At 33.6% G+C, this 22,648-nt stretch overlaps 1 protein-coding gene across 1 annotated transcript in view; it reads right to left on the bottom strand.

Annotated features, from left to right (window-relative positions):
* Hcrtr2 (hypocretin receptor 2) overlaps positions 1 to 22,648 on the bottom strand; it is a 97,074-nt gene that overhangs the window by 21,220 nt on the left and 53,206 nt on the right. The window contains exons 2-3 of the mRNA XM_076860075.2: positions 9,043 to 9,221; positions 3,642 to 3,885 (exon numbers count right to left, since the gene is read on the bottom strand). Of these exons, the coding sequence (XP_076716190.1) occupies positions 3,642 to 3,885; positions 9,043 to 9,221 (423 nt within the window). The remainder of the gene's footprint in view (positions 1 to 3,641; positions 3,886 to 9,042; positions 9,222 to 22,648) is intronic.

The following is a 22,648-nucleotide window of genomic DNA, read 5'->3' on the forward strand; positions in this document are numbered from 1 at the left end:
TGAACAGATGGGTGCAAAAACTTATTCTACAGCTTAGTGTACTTATGAATAGTTGGAAAAATATGTAATTGGCTAGTAAATGAATATTATGATAATGAACACTGAGATGGAGATCAGTTGATCAAGCAAAATTATATTTCCAGGCAAGGATAGATTGTTTTAATAAGGAGATTATAATAGATAATTGGGGAAACATGATAGTCTTAAATTCCTCATTTTGTGCTTAGAGTACAGGCCAATAGGAAACCCACATATGCCACTGAAAATTTAAAATGTACATTGAAAATATCTCTGAAACCTTTCTGCAGTAGATAAGCAATGTCTTCTAAACATTATATGACACTTACATATAACCTAGAATGGAGCTGTATAAAATGTGTTTCACTGGAGGACTATTTTAATAAGAAACCAGCATTTCAAAGATGGACAACCATTAAAAAATCTTTGTCTCTATTCACTTGGTGGCAGCTACAATCTAAATAAATATTTTGCATAGGTATGTATGTTTCATATATATGTTTATACACACATATACATATCTAACAAATAAGGAACAAATGAAGTTCTTAAAGCCATCTTTGAAATCAGAGATTAAAGATTGCTGTCATATTACTAAATTTGACCATTGTTTCAAAGCTCATAGGTCCATTTAATGTACCTGAATCTTTAATATGCTTTATTATCTTTCCTCTAACAAATGTTTTTAATAAATGTTCCAATTAATACACACATGTACATATTTAAATGCTTTGAGAGCCTCATAATAAGTCACTCTTATAGAAGAGTGCCACTATTTTTTTCAGACCATCAAAGAATAACTTGTAATATTCAAGAGAAGAGCTTTTCATCAATCCCCAGTGTTCAGAACCATGTTTGACTAACAGTACATGTTAATTAAAGATTTGCTAAATGAGTAGTGAAGTGATTATTTTTCTGACTGTGCAAAAAGAAATTACTTCCTTCTCAATAGATTTTTATCATGTGGAACCATGAATTTACAAACCAAACATTTGAGAAAGTAGGAATATAATTCTGAAACAATTTTTTAAACCTTAGGAATATGAGTTGAGTCAGTGGAGCAGTGAACACATACAAAGAGAAGAGCTATTCCCCAAGATTCTTAAAATCAGTAGCATGAATATACTTATATTTTCTTAAGTATACTAGTGTCTATCAGAATATGTGGTTTACAGTCAATTTTTAAAAAACAAACAAACAAAATATTGGCATGATGACTATTTATTTCAGAAATCATTTATCCATAACAGTTATATGTTCTGGATAATATCTCCATTGAAACATGATTCCAAATTATTTTTTACCACATGTAAAACAGGAATTGCTGGACTTTCTCAGAAGAAATTTTATAGAGATAAATCAACTGGCCACATGGTTTTCCTGACTTTTTCTCCACTGTGATATTGGTTGTAGGAAAATTAAATATCACTGTTTACTTTTATAATTGTATTATTTGTTGAATTTAGGAAAAAGACAAGAAAAAAAAACAGATTGTGAATTAATCTCAAATAAGATAGTGTATTTTACAGCAAAAGTTTTAAAATTGAGTTCAAATGTATTGGGCTTTTAGAGATACTTGAATTTAGAAAAGTGACATTATAAAGTGTACTTTCCTATGGTGTTTTTAGGTTTCGACTACCAGACATATCCCAAATTTTAACATCTTTACTTGGACATGGAATTATAAATATTCTACTTGAAAGAACTCATGGAATATAAAATCATTTTAATAAATGATGTATCTATAGAACAATAAGATTAGAACCTGATTGGAATTATTTTGTATTCCTCTAAAAACATTTAAGTGACTAGCAACTTCATTAAATATTTAAAAAGCTAATTTACAGCTTTAAGTAAGTTCAATATTGTGGATGGTTCAACTAAATTTAATATCACTTAATTTTGACCTTTAATAAGCATTTTAAATAAATGTTGAACTCTTTAAAAATCAATTTCAAATAGTTTTTAAAGTGACTCTGAAGACTGAGTATATATTTTTAGATATTCAATAATGTCTTTTATGAAAGAAAATATCCATGCAAGAGTTAGGCAATATAATACAGAGGGAGAAATGAACTTTTTGTATTTATGTTTATTGCTTAAAGGCAAGAAAAAATAATGTGCCTATTTTGTCATGTCAATAGTAAATTGATAACAATAACAATAATGGACAGGATTATAACTTTATAACTTTTTTTGTTAGTAGGAATTAATGCTCCTTAATTACTTAGGAATACATAAGAACTTTATGTGATAGTCCATAAATATGTAATGAAACTAATACCAAAATAGAGAAGATACTCCTGACACATGTTGAATAATAACTGAGTATTTTATCATAATTTATAATCTTTATAATCTTTAAGGATACCAGATTTTGAGTTGGAAGCTTTAGATTTACATGCAGATGTTATTTTATAATCTTGAACAAATAGTTTTTTCTCTCTAGCACTCAATTTAGTCATACATTAACTAAAAGATTCTGAGCAACAAACTTTAAGCTGTTTTTCAAATATTGTTAAGGAACTGTATAAGAAACACAATGTCACAATCTGTCCTCAACATACCTTATTTTCAAATTTTATTTTTTAGCCTATCTGCTCTGTGTTCCAGAAGTGATAAATTCCCATTAGGTGGGTTCCCATTAGGTGGGTTTTCTAGTTCCTGGTACACCCCTTTCCTCTTCCAGAATTCCCACTTATTTTTAATGCTTTGCTGAAATGTTCATAACTCCTCTGTAAACTTTTGTCCAAATGGCTAGGACTAAGTTTGCTCTCTCATTTGTGTTCCTAACACTTTGACTCTATTAGATTAATATAGTGATCACACTATAAATATTTGTTTATTGCTTTTCAGCCTCACCATAATGAATATGCTCAATTAGGGAGAGTCTATTTCTCTTCAGGCTGGCAAAATTCACGGCACACTCTAAATATTCATAATGTTGTTTGAACATTAAATAAGTGGGACACAAGGCACTTATGAAATATACCTACTATATTGGAACTTTCCATTCATTTTTTGGTCTATATTATTAAAGGAAAAAATTGTAAGATTGAAGATGATCCAGAAAATAAATATGGCAAACCAATTCTGATTTTATAAAGGAAGTGTAAATCTACATTTTTAAAAAGATTACTTAATATTTGGGGTAATAAAATTTGGATGAAATTGCTGTTTTTGGCAGGTCTTATGACAATAAAATATAATTCCAGTGTCTTTTTAAATTTTATATTGCAATAATGAAAGCATATTTCCAATTACTGATTTTTCTCCTTTTGTGTTCAAAACGAGCACCAAAGTCAGAATTATCAGAAATTCAATATTCAAACATTTGAAAATAACATATCTATAAACAATCCTTGGAGTACACTGCCTTTTAACCCATCTTTCTAATAAGCATAACTGTGCCTTTTTCTCACAAACAAGCACTCTACTATGTTTAAGTTGCCTAAATATGAGGCAGGCAATACACTTATCCAAAAGAAATCACATTGTTTTCTTCAAATTTCTTTTTTTTATCTTTTGTATATTTTATTGTATATTTTCTATATTTAAGTGCACAAATACCATTGTGTTTCGATTACCCACAGTATCTACTGCATGGGCCGTGATGTGCTTACCTCCCCAGCGCTCATCACATACTGTAAATAGAGTGGTTTTATTAGCTAAGCCGGGGAGCATGGTACTGCACTCCATGACGATGGCCTGAGGAATCATTATGATGCAGGAAACAATCCAGATGATGACGATGCTATTCCGGGCCCGTTTAGCTGTGCTCTTGAACATCAAAGGGTGACAGATTGCATACCATCGATCCAAGGCAATGCAGCTCAGTGTTAGGACAGACACAGACACAGACACAGTCTAGAGGAAGAGAACAAAGTACAGGAGAAGCATCAAGTGTTAAGAGCATTGCTTATAGAATATTTACCATATTACAAAGGTAGCACAACCAAGATTGCCAAAAAGCAATTCATGCAAGTGATTTCTATTTAAAGAAAGCTATGTAAAAAAGAAGAAAAAAATAAAAGTCTGTTACTAACATTACTATGACGATTACTATCATGATTCTGTTTTCCCACTTAGCCATTGACAGGGGAAATCATATCCTTGGATGGACAGAAATAAAACATATATGAGTGATATGAACTGAAAAATTCTCTTTCACTTAAAGACAATAGCATCTCATGTCTTTCCTTTAAATCATCAGGTAGAGATTTGATTGAAATATATTCAATTTTCATACTTGAATTCTGGGTACCTCATTTAATATTTTCAAATAATAAGGGATATTTGTACTTCAATATCTAATATGTTGCATCCAAATAAAGGCATGGGTCATGTGACAAGAGAATTCTATATATGGATCTCCTTACCATAGTTTGCTTACTGTTAGCATAAACAACTTGCCTCTTAACAATCAGATTAGGTTCACCCAGTCCAGCAGTCCAGATTTCTAAATACTACCACCACAAATGATTCTTTGTCTTGGAGCTTTAAGGAAATAATAAGCATTTAATCTTATTTCCACACAAAATGTGATATGTTTAATGGATTCTTCTATACTGAGTGAAACATTGATCCTGATATTAGTGTCAAAATTCACCCTTAAAAATAGAGGGTCCTTCTAATTTTCTTCTTAGTACTAGTCATATGATGGATTACTTATTTAATTTGTTCATTTGTGTGTATGCTCTATTGCAACAAAATCCTATGGCAGAAAGAGTTATTTTTTTCCACAACTGTGTCCTGAAAACCTAGCACAGGATTTAAAGTGCTTTATGTAATTAACAAATATTTTTTTTACTCAATTAATAGTGAAAAGCCTCAATGTAAAGTAATAGATATAATCCAATGATTTTCCTCTTCTTTTCTGTCTTAATTGTATTGATCCCATAGTGTGCAGCAAGGATGGGTATAATTGCTTCATACATAAGGATGCTCATTGTTAATGCATTTACTACAGGTATAAATAAATGAAAGGGAGCTAAGATTCAGTGCAGAAGAGAAGAAAGGGCTTTGGGCTAACTGTTAGGGTGACTGGTCTATTCTTACTCTTCCACCAGTGGACTACATAATATTGGGTCACACAATATTTTACAGCTTTGGGCTATGTGTGTATGTGTACATCTGTTAAATGGAAAAAAAATCAGCAAGATGAGATTTCTATCAACTCTGATTCTTTTGAATCTCTTTGGGAGAGACAGAAGGTTGTAATTGGATCAATTCTAAAACTAGGTTTCCTAGGCAAGAAGCACATCTGGTAGTATTGGGTAAGTTACTCAACCTCTTTATTCCTCAGTTTTCTCCTCTATAAAATGTGGATGATAATAGCACACAAAATAGAACTGTAGAGAGAGTTAGTTGAGATCATAATATGAGCTCAAGACCGTCACATAAGTGACAGGCTTATGATTCTTGAGAATTTTTTGTGCTATGTTAGAGTGCTTTCAACTAACTTTCTCTCTCTCTCTCTCTCTCTCTCTCTCTCTCTCTCTCTCTCTCTCTCTCCTCTCTAAATTCCACTCCTCCCTTGACCTATTAAAAATGAATCAAGTACCTAGAACCTCTTGATTCCATTGCTAACCCAGGAAATCCACTATGGCAGTCTTGATCTTCAGTTGATTTTATTTTCATATCTACTGGGTCAGGGCTATATTTATCCTCTCTAGCAATTAGAAGTGTAAAGTGTTCATCAAGGCTTAGTAATTTATTATTCATGAATTTTAATCAACCTGGATGAATGAGATAGAAGTAGCATACTTCAAACTTGAATGTCATTTCTAGTATTTACCACTACTATTATATACTAATAATCAATTCATACCAGCTAACTTGAAAGACTGATGTCCAGTGCCAAAGAGGTACCCAGGGTGCAGTGCCATCTGTTTTGTATAGTGAAGGGAGAGAATATGCTGGTGTGATCCTCATAGCAGAATTCATTGAATGCACCCTTGACAATCAGTGATTTAATATTCACTCTTGCTACATCCATATTTGCAGGTGTATAAGGCACACCAGTATGCAATTAACATCCAATTTACAAGATTTTCTTGAGGGGATATAAAATTTCATCTTATCTTAAGTGATTATAAATGAGAGCTTTGTTGCTGCTTTTCACTTCTAGGAGTTTACTTCTGGGTGCCTTTTTCATTTACATGCTGATATTAGCTTGTGTCATCCTGATAGTAAGTCATTTGAGAAATGAGTCTAGTATGAATTATGAATGTTGTTGAACGTGAGATGATGGGAGCAGGTTCTGCCTTCAGGTTCTTGGTGTCACTCATCCTAGAGGCACCAATGCAGAGGGTAATGCTTGAGGACGTCCTTTGGTAGAAAAGGATTCTTTTTTATGCTAGCATAAAGGTATGCCAAAAGAATCTCAAAGGTCCATGACAAGTAGGAATAGAAATCTTGCCAAATCATGAAGTTGGATGATAGGCACTAATAGATTAGAAGGTAGTAAGAAAGCCTGTCTTACCACCCTACATGAACCACATACATCTCACTTGGATTTTGTTCTTTTTCTGGCAGGTCCTATGCAGAGCCCATTATACAGTGTTTTTTAAAAATAAATTCATTCTGAAAAAGTAATCATCTGTTCCTGTCATTGAGTGAAATGCATGATTATTTTCAGTCAATATTCTACTAAATGTTAATGGTCTTGGAATTATAGAATTATTAAAAATCTAAAAGGGTCATTTTAATTATTCAGCTAAGCTTTATTACGTTTGTGAGATTATTAAGTTGTCTGAGTCTTTGCCAAAATGTTATAGTACATCACTCATAAATCTAAAGGTTGTATTTAGAAGAAAAAGAACATATAAATCATAGAAAATTAGTAAATGTCCTACAAATCTTAAGTGGAACCCAATAACCTTAAAACGTGGCTGGAAATTATGTAATGTTTTTAAATATTAAATAGGACATAAATATCACTTCAGAGATAAAATTCATTAGCTTCAGAATATCACATCTAGGGGAAAACTACTCAAGGCTTATTATCTATTGGCACTATTTGTGACATTTGGACAACTTCTATGGAAAGGGAGCAATAAATATTGAGAATTCAGACATAATTTTTGTCAGTGCATGAAACTCTTTGTATGCTAAGAAGTGATGTTGAATGAGTGAATGGAGGGACAGAGTCATTTCCATTCTGTGTCTATTCATTTGTTTCTTCCATGGCTTGTGGAGAAGAGAATCAACTGTGGAATCAACTAACTGGACACTGTTTATACAGAAGTAGAACTGAGGATGTTCCTTTAACTGCAGAACCTGCAGTTAAGCATGTGGTATGGATGACCACCATCAGTGAATTCAGGAGAGATGCCTGCTTGCATCACTTACTGTTTCCTTGCTGCTTCCCCTGTGTGTCCTTTAGTGCTTAGAGGACATCTGAAATACCTGCTCCATAGCAGGGTATTGCTATGCATCAAAATAGGGCTGCACCTGCTATAAGGTGATGCACTCCTCCTCATCACTCCATTCCCCACTAAAGCTTCTGGTTCACAGAGAAAACACAAAGACACTCTTAGTCAGCTGAAGAATCTGGGTAACTGGAGCCATCCTGAAAATTACAAGAGCCCCATCATTTCCTCCTGATGGTTATTGGCACCAAAAATAATAAAAGTTTTCTGGAAATACCACAGACAGTTGAATATTGGAATTCTTTGCTCCTTAGAATTTTCCCAGTGGCTCCATGCAAATACTGTCAGAGGTACTCATTTGTCTGTTGTTCTTTTTACTATCTCTTGCAAAAACTTTGCTAAAGTTCATTTTTTTATTATCTGTTCATGGTTTACAGCAGGCTGACCCAAACTAACCTTACAGTTAAACATATGTGCATGATGCTTACAACTTCTAGGGCATTTTCCATTAGTCTGCAAATGATGTCTGACCTTAAAAATTATCACTTCTCTTTATAAGAGGTCACTGAAGAACTATTGAGCTGAAAATCTCTTATAACATTTCAGTTCTAAAAGACCAAACAACATAATTTCCAGTAATGAGCTATTTGTAGTCTCCCCCCGACTTTCTGTTATCAGAAGCCTATTTTCTCTTCCTGCAAATATTATTATCCCCGCCTGGAAAACTGGAGAGAATAAGACAAAAGGTGGAGGAAGACTATGGAAGACAGGTTGAATAGCCACCATTTCACTTACTTTCCAGTTCCTAAAAGGGAATCTATGTTTAAATAATGTGGCTGTGGCCACTATCATAGGAAATTTTTTCCTCAAAGGTCTCAGAACTACAAGAAGCATTAGAAGATTACTCTCTTAAAGTATTTGTTTTTAAGGTTTTATATGGCAATTAAATATAGAAAACCTGCCCTTGCTGTTGACTAATAGAACATGCAATAACGATGTTGATAACTGAGGTTTATTGAGAACATATTATGTTTACAAGATCATCAGAGGGTAATCACTCTGCGAAGGCATTTATGTAAATTATCTAAGCAAACTGTCACAACAACATATGAGATAGATCTCATTAAAGATTTCATCCTTGTAAAATAAGTGAATTGCAAACAGTCTGAGTATTTGACTTGATAGCATGCCATTTGTGAACAGCAAAACAATTTCCAAACCAGGTAGCCCCAGAACAACACCAAAACCTGTTCACTGTAGTGCTTGACCCCACAGCTCTTAATTCCTCCATGTGAAAAGAAACCATTGTAAAAACAGATATCCTATTATTTGTACTGGAAGAAACTTAATCATTAATTTTTTTCACATTCCTTATTTAACAATGGTGATATTAGAAATCAAAGAAGCCAAATACTTGTGTAACACTATAAAGATAATTTAACAGCTTTGTGTCTCTATTTTATACTCAGACCTTAACTTGTTTTTCCAGAAAAATCTCAAGTATTATCTTCCTTAAGTCTGCCAGTTCCTAGCAAAGTATAATTCTTTCTCTACTTATTAGTTTATCCAAGGCCATAGCTAGCTACTATTGAAAATATTTTTTTGGTAGTGTCTGTGTTTGAATTGAAAATATATGTAATAAAAGAATTACCTGCAAGTAAGGAATCACTTTACAGAGGGACTGTCCAAAAAACCAGGTCTCTGTGATATCCACAACCAGCGTGGCCGGAAGGCAGGTGATGGTCACGAGCACATCAGCCAGAGAGAGATTGACGATAAAGTAGTTGGTCACTGTCCTCATGTGGTGGTTCTTCCACACGGCCACACAAACTAATGTAAGAAGGAAAGGGAACAGTAAGCAAGCAAAAGAAGCAGGGGTCGATAGGGAAATTCTGTCTATCTGGCTAACACTTCTTAAAGTCCCTACAGTGAAAAGGCAAGGTCATGAAACCTGTTCTGTTTTAAACTGAACTAGTCAATCTGTGTGGATGGCTGAATTACATGCTCAAAAATCTGTTCATTTGCCTTGGTACATAATTTTCGATCAATGTGTTTTTTTCCCACTGGAGTTTGAGTTGCAGCTATCAGAACTTAAAGAATAATCTTCTATTTAGCCTCTATTTTGCCAGCACTCAGCAATGCAGAAGGGCCTCAAAAAATATTTGATAGTTAAGATGAATTAGCAGCCAGTGGTTTTCAACCAACTGTTATGGTTTGCAACATCCATGATCTTTACCCAAATCTGTTAAACTGCATTTGGAACTTCTAACAGAGAAAAAGTCTTATCTTTAAAAGTCAAGAGCCAACAATTATTCAGCCCCTACTATTGCCAAATACTGAGCTAGACTGCTCATATACTTAAGTTGTTTAATCCTCACAACAATCCTAAGGGAAGACGTCACCCACATGCAAATGTGAGGTAACTGAGACATAGGGAATTCATGAGACTTGTCTAAGAACACATGGCTCATGAAATAGAAAACTACAGTTACGACTGGGATTTAGTTCCAAGTGAAAAGCTGGCTTTTTCACCACACAGGCTGCCTTCTTTCATGAAAATGAGGGAGCTGTAACAAAGCACATATAACTTTTGGAAACTCTATCCTCCCTCCTTTTTATTCTTGATGGTCTCCAAACATCACCCTCAAATCAAACCTGTTTTTCAGTACCCTCACAGCGGGCCTCCCTCATTGCCTTGTAGAACATCCCCAGTTTAAAAGCTGTGCTATCTCATTCAGTTGCTCTTTCCTAAAAGAACATCCAGTTCCCCTATTCTTGGTCTTCCGCTAGTCTGGTGTGTGCAAAGTTTACAAAGTCACTGGCTCCAAAATTATATAGGTGTCCATGTCTATTGATGGGTTTTCTTTACTGAAAGCAGCTGTGATTGTGTCTGGGGTATTATTAACCTGTCAGAGATGTCACCCATGCACCCAAATGATACAGTGATTAGTAACGTTATAGAGGGTAAAAATAAAAGTACATTTTGTTAAACTTATATTACGGAGTAAGATTTTCTTTTTGATTATCATGTGGCATTTATTAAGAGTCTCATATGGTTGAATATGCTTTTATCATATTCTAAGGCTGAAATTGGCCATCAGCTACGAGTTGATGTCAATTTAATAAACTACTTAGGTTTCTGATGATTTCATTTTGAATATTTCACCTCTTTCTCTAACACCTGCACAGTAATACCGAGAAGCTCAGGTGAGCCTTAACTAGGTAAATGATACTTTATTATTTTAAAAGGATGCTGTAGCATGATTTATTTCTCATAAACACTTGAAACACACACACACACACACACACACACACATACACACACACACACATACACCCTAGGCAACTGACAAACACATTGTCATAGTTTGTAAGGAGAACATTGGCAAAAAAAATCTTATTTCTGATATTTGTTCAACATATGGCCTAAATCATGGAAACTTGGATCTAGAAAAGAACATAGGCCTTGAAAAATGCAATTAGTTCTGGTTTGACTTTCAACTCTTCATATTTTTGAGATGAGGAAAAGCAGAGATGGGAAGACTGTTAATGCACTGCATCTAACCAACATTAAAGGAAGTCTATGTTCCACAAACACTCCTTTAGTACTTATTGCATGCCATGCCTGTATAAGGTACTTTAAATTATTAACTATTTTAACAGCAATAACACCATGAAGTGAATACTATAAGCATTCTTTTCAACATGAGAAACAAGAATAGAGAAGTTAACCTAACTTAGAAAAAAAAAAACTATATGCACAAGAGCTTCTATTTAAATCTCACCCCCTCCCAACATGGTCATCCTTACATACTCCTTTTTGGGAGGCAGGTACTGGGGACTGAACTCAGGGTCACTCAACCATTGAGCCACATTCCCTGTCCTTCTTACATACTTACATACAAGTTCTTTTTCTTGTTGAGTTGAAACCTGCTTCTCTTTTATTTCTGCTTACTCATTGTTAATTCTTTCTTAGAAACCAAGGAATGAACTTTACCTAATTTTTTAACTTGTACCTGCACTCATCTTCTAGGGCTACTTCAAAAACTGAGCATCTTAAAGCAAGAGAAATTTATTGCCACACAGTTTTGGAGATCATAAATCAGATACCAAGGTATTATCAGGGCTATGCTCCCTCCAAAATCTGCAGGGAAATCTTTCTTTGCCTCTCCTCAGATTCTTAAGGTTTTCTGGTTACTTGGGTGATTTTGACATTTTGGGCAGCTGCCTAAATGAAGTCTCTGCTCTGATCATCAGGTGTGGGTCATCCTGTGTTTCTGTCATCACGTGGCCATCTTAGAATAATAACCATCAGGCTGGAGAGGCTCACCCTATATGACTTCATCTTTAAAAATTATATCTATAATGACCCCATTTTCAAATCAGGTCATCTTCTGAGCTAATGAAGTTAGGATTTCATCATTTATATGGCGGCGGAGGGGGGGCAGATTTCAAACTACAACAGTATTTATTCAAATATTTAAAGACCAGTTTTTTTTTTCCATTCCCTAGCCTTTGCTCCACCCTTTTAAAGATCTCCAGAATCATTATGTGCACCTGAGGGGCTCTGTATCCCATATCACCATGGTCCTTTTGTTCTGAACACACTCCAGAGGATCAGTAATGGCTCTGAATGAACCATCTGTAACTGAACACACGTTTCCAGGTGAGATGTATCCGAAGCAGCAAGGAGCAGGATGATTTCTTGGGTTGCTCTCTCTTTGGACACTACAAATCTTGTAAGCTTTCTTAAGAGTAAAGTCACACTTCTTTGCATCATATATGTATCTAATGACTAGAAACTGGTTTTCTTGTGTAAATGTTACACTGTCTTACCTTTGAATCCTTAGGAGGTAAAAAGGGGGAAAAATCTATAAAGAATATTACTGGGACAATTAGAAAAAAAACTGAATTTAGATTTTATGCTAGATTACAATTATACTATTTTAAAACAGCTTAGGTGTAGTATTTATATTATGTTCATTTGAATATTTATGTATTGTGGCTATGCTTACTTCCCAGGGCTTTGTTGTGCTGGGAAAAGGAATTATAGTTTTTCATATACAAAGCAGAGTTTTGCTTATTGTCACCTGATCTATGACACATTCCAGATTATGAGTACCTTCTTCTAAATGACATATTCAAAACTGCACACACATCTCCAGGTGCAAATATCCTAAATTTTTGTTAAGCTAACATTCATTTGTTAACTCACCCATTCAAGTACAAAAGTCACAAAGTGAATACCTTCTTCTTCTGATAGCATACCAAATTGGTACAAAATTAAATTCACCTTTTCCTGAAATTGGAAATTTAACTTCTTTCCTTTTTCTTTCTACTGGCCAACTTTTGAAATCTCCAAAATATCTCCAAGCTCTATCACAATCTTTCTTTTCCTATTGCAAATACCCAATGTCAGATCCATGGAACCATTAGCTACAATAGTGCAGACCACCTAATATTTTCCTCTACAGTATATCTGTCTTTACTCCTGTGTATCTTATCTAATAATGCTATTCACTAAAATTATATTATTTTGATAGGATGTCTCTTTTCTTCTCAACTAAGTATAAAACTCTCAGGTTACCATTCTACCATTGCAGGTCTTCCCCTTGTATCTGGCAATGCTCCTCATATAATATTCAGACCACCAGGATAAGTTTGATATCTCACTGTTAATCAAACATATTCTATGTAGAGGTCATTGCTCACGTCCTTTTTCTGTCTGGCATTGCCCACAGTCGATTTAAATCCCCTTTTCAACGAAATAAGTGCTTCCTAGAACTATTCAAAACCAACAGAACAAAGAAATTTCTGATTCACGAACCATCGCCCAATTAGAGTAACTCACCATGGTTTCTTTCTTCTTTGCAACACTTTTTCACCTTTCGTGGTCACGAATTACATTCTAAAATTGCAGATCATTATGGACCCTTTTGGTATCTTTCTTTTTTTGTCTCCCTACCTTCACAGAGGTTCTTTATCATTATAAGCTATCCATTCGCTTTTCCTTACTGTTTTTTTGTTTTGTTTTTTACAACCGCCATCTCCAACCCCCAATGCTTCCTAAAACAAAACTTTGCAGTAACTATTAATTAAATTGGCTTTCATAAAATTATAATTTGGTACTTTGGTACGGCACATTCTCCCAAATGAAAAGTCTTTAAAAGGAAAGGAAAACCCAAATTACAGAAAGGAGTATTTACTTTCTCCATTTCTTTTGAGTTCTGAGAGCTGAGAACTCAATTGCTTCTCAATGTTCTCTTGTAAGCTACTTTTTGTCCTTCTCTATACACTGCCTTCTGGTGAACTTGGGCAAGTCCCAAGACCTGAATTGGATAGTACATTTGACATCAGTCTGTGAATGACATCATACATCAATATTAAGCTCTGTTTGTAGTTTCTACAATTAAAAACCTGCAACTCTCAACCAGGAACATGGAAAGAAATTGAGCATGAAGAGGTGAAAGAAGATAATAGAAGACCAGAATGCAGATTGCATGAAGATCTGCCTTTAACAAGGACTTTGTTGAATAGAGATTTCTGAAATGCAGATGTGCCAAGAAGATAAAAATCTACTTTTCCTTGTCTTATCATGTTTTTTTTTTTTTTAAGAATATGATGATGTATAGCTCTTGCTTTTTGTCTGCATGACAAACAGATGGAGGTGGCTCAAGCTGCATAAGAACCTCCACAGGCTATGATTCAGAGGGATTTTTAAAAGAGCACACAAATATAATCTTTAGAAATGAACTGATCTATTTGTTTGTTACTGTGTGGACCTAAAACTAGAGACTAAACTGACATTTAAACAGGAAAGCAAAATATGAACTTATAAAAGTTCTTTGCCACTACTGTCTACATTTATGGTAAATTTGCTTTATAATAAATTGGCTTTTAAAATCTATCAGATCACATATGGACAGAGTTAATTTTTCAAAACCAATAGTTATATGTAGAAAAAACTAAAACTATGGTGATACTATTAGTCTACTGCTATTCTGAATTAATTAACAACATATAAACTGCATGACTAAGATTGCATATCTTATTAAACATCTATTTGGTCCTTGAAATATCATGTAATAATTTCCATAAAACCTGATTTTGAGATGTGACTGTGAATGGTATATAACTAGTGTATTACTGCATGTTTTCAATGCTTTGTTCTAGATATCTCAGCATTTTTAATTTTTCATATTTTTGATGATAGTCACTCTTCTAATGGGTAAGAATGTTCCTTAAAAAAATCTTTAACACTGAATGGAAATGCTCAGGAGTGAACTTAATAGCTAATTTTATGAATGTATATATTTTAAATCTACTAACGTCTAAAGTAAAAGATAAAAAAATTTCAAAATTCAGTAGTTTCAATATATTAATGCAGTATCAAGGAAAGCAGTCATCTGATTTAGTTATTCATGTGCTAGCATGCTAATAAAATATTTTGCAATTTCTTGGTTGTTTATTTAATTTTCCTACCTATTTATATCTATCCATATGTATACAAATAGGTGAAGTAACAATTTATTGATATTTGTTATATTGTGCACATATAAAATAATAGTCATTTCAGAAAATTTTCCAAAATAACCTGTAGTTCCACCATTTACCACAAAGTGTCAGTGAAAGACTTTGAAACCATTTACCTTGTCTTGTCAAGGACGTTTTAAGCATTAAATAAATGGAAGTACTCTTTATAATGAGGAAGTTAATATATTTACTTCAATTTGGATTTTATAGACCAAAAAGAATGATCAAGAAAAGATAAAATTAGCAATGTCTTCTAAATTAAGTGCAAATGAATGAATGAATGAATGGGAAAAAAAAGAGAGAGAAAAAATGAATACATTCAGAAGAGAGCCTATAGTTAACTCCTTAAAATTAAAAAGAAAAAATATGTCTTGAAACAGATCATAGACTGGAGAAATCTAGAATTATTGTGGATATAGACTTCAGTCCCTTAGAGGTTCACCATCAGTATAGTCCTGAAAGAGTTGAAGGAACTTCCCTCACATTAACAAAGCATTTTCCTTTGTCTTATCTTCATGCCACCCAATTATGGCATTGATATTATGCCATCCTTATTTCTACCATTGGTTTCACTCCTTTCTTTTCCCAGATCAACATGCCTCTTTCAATCTTCCATTTTCCATCTCCACATCTTGGTGAAGTGTTCTACGAATCTCTCTGTCTTGGAAGCATGGCCCAAGAAAATATTTCCGTGTCCTGAAATGACCCACCCAAAATTCATTATTAGCTGGCATAAAAAAAAAACTTTAAAAACAAGTTATTATTATATATGTTTAAGACCTGTTTGGATTTTCATTTGCTCAAGAAAATATAAAAGTCTGTAATTTGATAAATGTCTCTCATGAGCACCCACCCATTATGTGAAACTGGGCAGAAATTCTCATAGAGTCTAATAGTGTCATTGTGGTATTAAAATCAGTGAGGCAGTATGGGGAGTAATTAAGATTTCACAACTAATAATTTTCCTGGGAAGAGATTTAGAAAGACAATACTTTTACACATGCAAAAATTCAGGGAAGAGATGCATAAAGGAACACTTTAAAACAGAAACTCAAGGGAGATAATAATCTATAGGAATCAAGTCCAAAACCAAATTCTTTAGAGAGGAAAAAGAATACAGCAAATAAAGTGGGAAAATAAGCTTATCAATGGCCTCTGAGTGGCATGATTCCTCACAGGGAGTGCTGGCTCAACCTTTTATGCAGGACCTGCCTGAGAACAAAAAGCATGGCTATTAATAGGTATCCATACTGCTGTCCTGAAGGGAAGGTTAAGAAGGTGAAATGCTCCATGTATTCTGAGCATTCTCAGTTAATTAATGGTTGCATGTAGTACATAGTTATAATTATGCTTCAATGGAATTTGTTTTTGAGGAAACGTCAACTTCCTGGTTACCCATACCTTTTGACTCTTTGCAAGTAAATCACTACAAGTCCCTGTTCTTAATGCAGCCTCTCAGAATTGCACCTGAATTTCTGCCCTACCCTCACAACTCTTTGGGGGCAGATGGTGAGTCCTCATTTTTGACCACTTTGCATTCATTAATACAATTAACCCACACAAGCAATGGATCCTTCCCATGATATCTGATGCTTGTTCATCTTACTCTGTGAATTTATTTGGGGTCTTTTGGCAGAGATGCTTTCTCTTTTCACCACATATAAATATTCAAACTACTTGTCTTTTTTCCTCCATGTTCTTTCCTTAGTTGTCATTAACTCTCAAAACTTCAACCCTCATCTTTAGGAGTCTAACTCACAGCTTTAACCGGCAGTTTTAATTCTAGTTCTTGGCCCTCTCTCAATTTCCATATCGTAATTTCTAACTATCATCAAGATGTTAGAAAGAGCTCACATTTTATGGAGTCAGAAAATGAAAATATTTTAAAAATATAATAATAAGGTTGAAATATGAGAATTCAGAGAGGGATTAGATATGAGAGTAAGGAACTGAGGCTAATTAGCAAGTATATGGCTGGAAGAAGCTCCTAATACTCTCTGAGGTAGCAAATGAAGGAGAAGGATCTGGCTTTGTTTGAAAGAAGGGATAGAAGATGAGTAATTCAATTATGTATACATGTGTTTGAAGCAATTGTGAATTATCCGAGTGAAAAAAATTCAGTTGGTATTTAGATTTATGGCTCATATTTCAGGCAATATATTTCATTTATAGGTAAATACTTGAGATTCATCAGAATATAGATAGAGATTAAAACCAGTTGAGTGACTAAGATCAAACAGGGATGGAATGAAAGTAAGAAGGGACCTAAGACAGCTCCATAAATCTGGGAAATTTCAAATATATATTTCAGACTGGGAAATATGCCAGAAGTTCCAATTGTCCTGTTCCAGGATTGAAGCATACATATGTTTTACTATTATAAAATAATTTATATTTCTGATAGTGGCAGATAACATTGTTGCAGCAGAAAAGTCTGACCTAAAACAACCAGAACATTGTACATTTCTTTAAGACATGGGAAAGCCACAAAGGCAGCAAAAAAGTTCAAGGACCAATATCCTGAAAGAAATGTAACAGGAAAGATGTTCTAGCCTTCAGTACCTCTTTTATTCTGAAGGCTTTGGCAGTTTGCAAGCACTAGTTTATGACTTAGAAGACAGAGCAGAAACTGAGTCAAGCAGGAATCTGAGTAGTCCAAAACTGAGAAGAGAACCTTTGAGTTTAAGCCTATCCAGCAGGTTTCAGCTGAAATTCCAAATTTCATGTCTGGTAGGGATAAACCTGAAATACATGAGCTCTCCTGAAGAGGAAGCTTAGGTTCAAATGCCTCCCTTGTTGGCTAGACAGAGGTTCTATGTGCCAAGACTAATGTAGTGGCTCTTCTATAAACAATAATTAGTAAACTGATTCTACAGGACAAATCTGAAATTTAATTTCTTTTTTTTGGGGGGGAAGGCACTATTACTGTAATAATATTTATTATAGTAATGAGCAATCAATCCAGAAACATCATTATCTCCTATTTTTCCCCACAATTTTTGTTGATACATTTTAGTTGCTCATATTGATGGGATTTATTGTTACATATTCATATGTGCACACAATATAACAATATAATTTAACCAATATTACTCCCCAGCACTTCCCCTATCCCTCCCCACCTACCACCCCTTGGTCCCTTTCCTCTACTGATCTCCCTATGATTTTTTAGAGATCAATCCCCATCTCTGATTTCTTTATTACATCTTATACAAATATTAATTCTATGTCAATTGTATAAAATCTAAAAAATAAATTTCCAGGCCTGGAGCTATACCTCAGTGGTAGAGTGCTTGCGCTAGCATGGGTAAGGCACTGGTTTCGATCCTTAGCACCACATAAAAAGTAAATAAATAAAATAAAATTATAAAAAAAAATTTTTACAAAAATAAAGAAATAAATTTCCCTTTGGTATGACTTTGTGGTACATAAGCGTATCTTGGACAGATTGCCTCAAAAAATATTAAACATAAAGAAAATGTTCAACAAACTAAAGAACCCTAAAATTACAGTACATCCAGAGAGTATGAAAATACATGCCACAGAGTAAGAGAAGTTAATTAGGGCACATTTATTTGAAACAGGTCAATTTACATATTTTTTTCTTGTAGCTAATGAGCTACCCCTCCCACACTGTTGATGATGCTTTTAAGATAGTTTTTATTGTGGGATGGCACATGTATAAATATATAGAGACTATAAATATATCACTGGTTTCATGGAGTGAACATACCCTTGTAAATACACTTCAAACCAAGAAATACTATATGATTTGCACCCAGAACATTCCCAGTATTTCCTCTCTACCAATATTCCCACTATGGCCAAGAGAAAACCTACACACTGATTTATAGCACCATAGATTAATTTTCACCTATTTTTAATGTTATCTAAATGGAATCAAATGTATGTTTAATTGTGTATCTGATTACTTTCATTCATGATTATGTTTGCAAGATCATCAATGTTGCTTTTGCTTACATAGCTGAAGGTCCATCATTTTCATTGCTGTACAGTTTTCCAATGTACAATTAGATTACCATTGATTTGCTCTATGATTCATGAACATTTTGGTTTATTCTAACTTGGAATATGGTGAACAGGCTACTACTCACATTCTTGTGTATGTCTTTTGATACACATTATTTGTGGATTTCTATTAGTTAGAAATCTTAGAGTAAAATTGTTATCATATAATATGAATATGACCTCCAATACTACATAATAGCCAATGAGGTTTCCAAAATGCTTGTTGCAGTACCAGCTTTTACTCTTTATCAACAGGTAGGACTGTATTGGTTGCTCTACATTTTTTGCCAACACTTAGTACTGCCAGGGGACTTCTTTTCCCATATTAGATAATCTTTTATGTTAAGCTTAACATGTTTTATATATTTATTGACTATTTAAAATTGGAATAGACCATTACTCTCTAGAACTTTTGTTATTTTCCAGAAGTATTATTAAAAAATACATCAGACAATTTGAGGACTACTTTAGAATGTGATTCTTTCAGAACTAACATGTGTTATTTGGTTTAAATTTGGGTATATTTTGGGCTGGGGCTGTGTCTCAGAAGTAGAGTGCTCGCCTAACATGAGTGAGGTACTGGGTTTGATCCTCAGCATCACATAAAAATAAAATAAAGGTATTGTGTCCATCTACAACTAAAAAAAATAAATATTAAAAATATATACACCAGACAATTTGAGGACTAGTTTAGTATTTGGTTCTTTCAGATTTTTTTTGGCTTAAATTAAAACTAAGCATGATTTAAATTTATCTAGTTATTTATCTTCCTTCTTCCTATAGTACTTGGCACACTTCTATATTTTTTCCTATCTCACATAGTCTATCGTTTCTTACATTTTTTTATACATTTAATCTTTAAACATTTATTTTCTTTAGTCAAGTTTTCTATTTCTGAATATAGTAGATGCACAATAAATGATTGCTGAGTGATTGATTACATAAAGAAAGACATTTATATGACTGAAATTTTGACATTAGGGACTTAATCACAAATATTTAATCCTGAATAGAAAAGCTATTCACTGTAAGTAAAGCATAGAAGCTACACCAGATTTTGCACCTTATATCATTTTGCTCACATAAGTTCCTGAAATAGTCTCAGATGAAATGTCTCAGATGAAGGCCAAAAATAACAGAATAACCTTTAAATAATAAGATATACCACATTAAATCTTTGCACCTAATCTAAAGACTTTGAGGAAACTTCTCTGTCAGGGTATAGGTACACTGCAATCATAAAAATTCCACCTCTGCCAGAAATCATACTGATTTCTATTTTATAGAAATTTATATTTAATGAATTTAAGTGGATCTAATACTCAATTACTACATGTTTAATTTTACTAAATAATATAGTTGCAAAGACTGAGTAAATAATAGAAAACAAAACTATTTGCATCTCTTTCAAATATTACTAATTTTAAGCTTGTCCAGGATTATGATAGTCAATTGAAATTTGATAATAATATGCAACGACTTCTTTAAAAAAAACAACCTATTGATTTTTAAAAATCTGTCTTTATCTCTCATTTGATTTTATAATATATATTTCACTTTTCCTGGATCATAAAACATTCTTTTCTCCAAACAATTGTTAAGATCCTGGAATGGTATAAAAATACTTTAATTTTTTTTTAAAGAGAGAGAGAGAATTTTTTAATATTTATTTCCTTTAGTTTTCAGCGGACACAACATCTTTATTTGTATGTGGTGTGAGAATCGAACTCGGGCCGTACGCGTGCCAGGCGAACCTGCTACCGCTTGAGCCACATCCCCAGCCCTACCTTAAATTTTTAATAAGATTTTATTAATAATAATGCATAATAGTGGTATTGATTATGCCATATTCATACATGCTTATAACATACTTTTTATTAGCACACTGTAGGGATCCATAGTAGTTGGATACATTTTGACAAAATCATACATTCAAGGACTTTGATTTCAATCACATTCTCCTGACTTTTCCTTTCCCCTGCTTTACTCTCCTTCTCTACTGATTTTCCTTTTGTTCATGTATTTATTGATTTTTTTTTGGCATTCTCTACATATACATAAAGAAATTTGGTACATTTATATATGCATACAACATGGTTTTGTTAAATTCATCCCATTTTCCTCCTTTTTACTATCCTTCCTCGCTCCCTATCATTCTTTTTCTTCTCCTCCACTCATCTTCCCTTGTCTTTTTTTTTAAAAATATATTTTTAGTTGTTAATAGACCTTAATTTTATTTATTTATTTGTATGTGGTGCTGAGAATCGAACCCTTGCTTCACACATGCTAGGTAAGCACTCTACCTCTGAGCTACAACTCCAGCCCTATCCCATGGCTTGTGACATTCAATCCCCCCAACATTCTTTCCCTTATTTTGCTCTACCTTCCACATATGAGACAAAACAATCAACCCTTGATTTCCTGTGTCTGACTTATTTTACTGAGCATTACTTCTTCATTTCCATCCATTTTCTTCCAATTCCATTATTTCATTCTTCTTTATGATTAAGTAAAAGTCCATTGTGTATATATACCAGATTTTCTTGATCCATTCATCTGTTGACATGCATCTAAGCTGATTTTATAATTTGGCTACCATGAATTGTGCTGTTGTAAAACTGAAATGCTGTATTATTATGGTATGCTGATTTAAGTGTTTTTGGATAAGTACTAAGGAGTGGGATATCTGGGTCATATGGTCAGTTCTACTACTAGCTTTTTGAGAAACCTCCATATTGCCTTCCAGAGTGGTTGTACTAATTTGCCGGTCCACCAACAATGTATCACTATGCCTTTTCCCCAACGTGGTCATCAGCATTTATTATTATTGGTGTTCTTGATAGGCCCTAATCATATATGCTTATAACATAACTATAAAAAGAAAAGAATCTAGTCTTTCAATCATCATTCCACTTGTATTAAAATCATTCTCTTCAAACTGTTTTTTGTTTCATAAAAGTTAAATTCATGTACTTAGGAAGTAAAATATCAGAATTCATATTCCACATTCAATATTCTGTTAACTTTGGGCAAGTTATTTATTCTCGCTCTTAATATAGATATGAATAAGATTGAGATTCCTGTATCTCTCACATAGAACTCTTGCTATGCTTGGGACATAAATATGAACTAAACCACATATTTTTCAAAAGAGAAAACTCAATAAAATTTATTAAAAGTGACCTATGTCACACAATAAGTAAGATTCCTATTAATGAATATTTTTAAAATTTTACTGAAGAAGCTAATCTTTATTCAGGGTAAAAACTTGACCTGCAATCAGACACCAACAAACTCTTCCTGGTGTTAGAGTTTGCACTGAGTTTCAATTTCAACTCTAAGCAAGGGAAAAAACCATAACGAGTGTGTCCACCTGGCTCCATTAAACAGCAAGAGCAATGGCATAAACAGCCACAGCTGCTTCAAATTCACATCCCATGGATTCAGTGAGAACTCCCAAGGAATTAGGAACTGTGTGATGCATTTTAATAAGTGAATATGTAAAGATTATATTAATTAATTGCCCATCTGACTCAGTAATATCCATACCCCAGTGAATGGGCATGAAAGTGAATTACATGCAAATTAATGTAAATAGTTGCTCATTGACAAAGACAGGATGCTCTTTGAAGCAACTATTAGTATTGTTAGTTTTTAATTATATGTTCAGGCCAAATGTTTTTTGTCAGAATAGA

The sequence above is a fragment of the Callospermophilus lateralis genome, chromosome 6 (genome assembly GCF_048772815.1).
Source record: "Callospermophilus lateralis isolate mCalLat2 chromosome 6, mCalLat2.hap1, whole genome shotgun sequence".
Taxonomy (NCBI): domain Eukaryota; kingdom Metazoa; phylum Chordata; class Mammalia; order Rodentia; family Sciuridae; genus Callospermophilus; species Callospermophilus lateralis.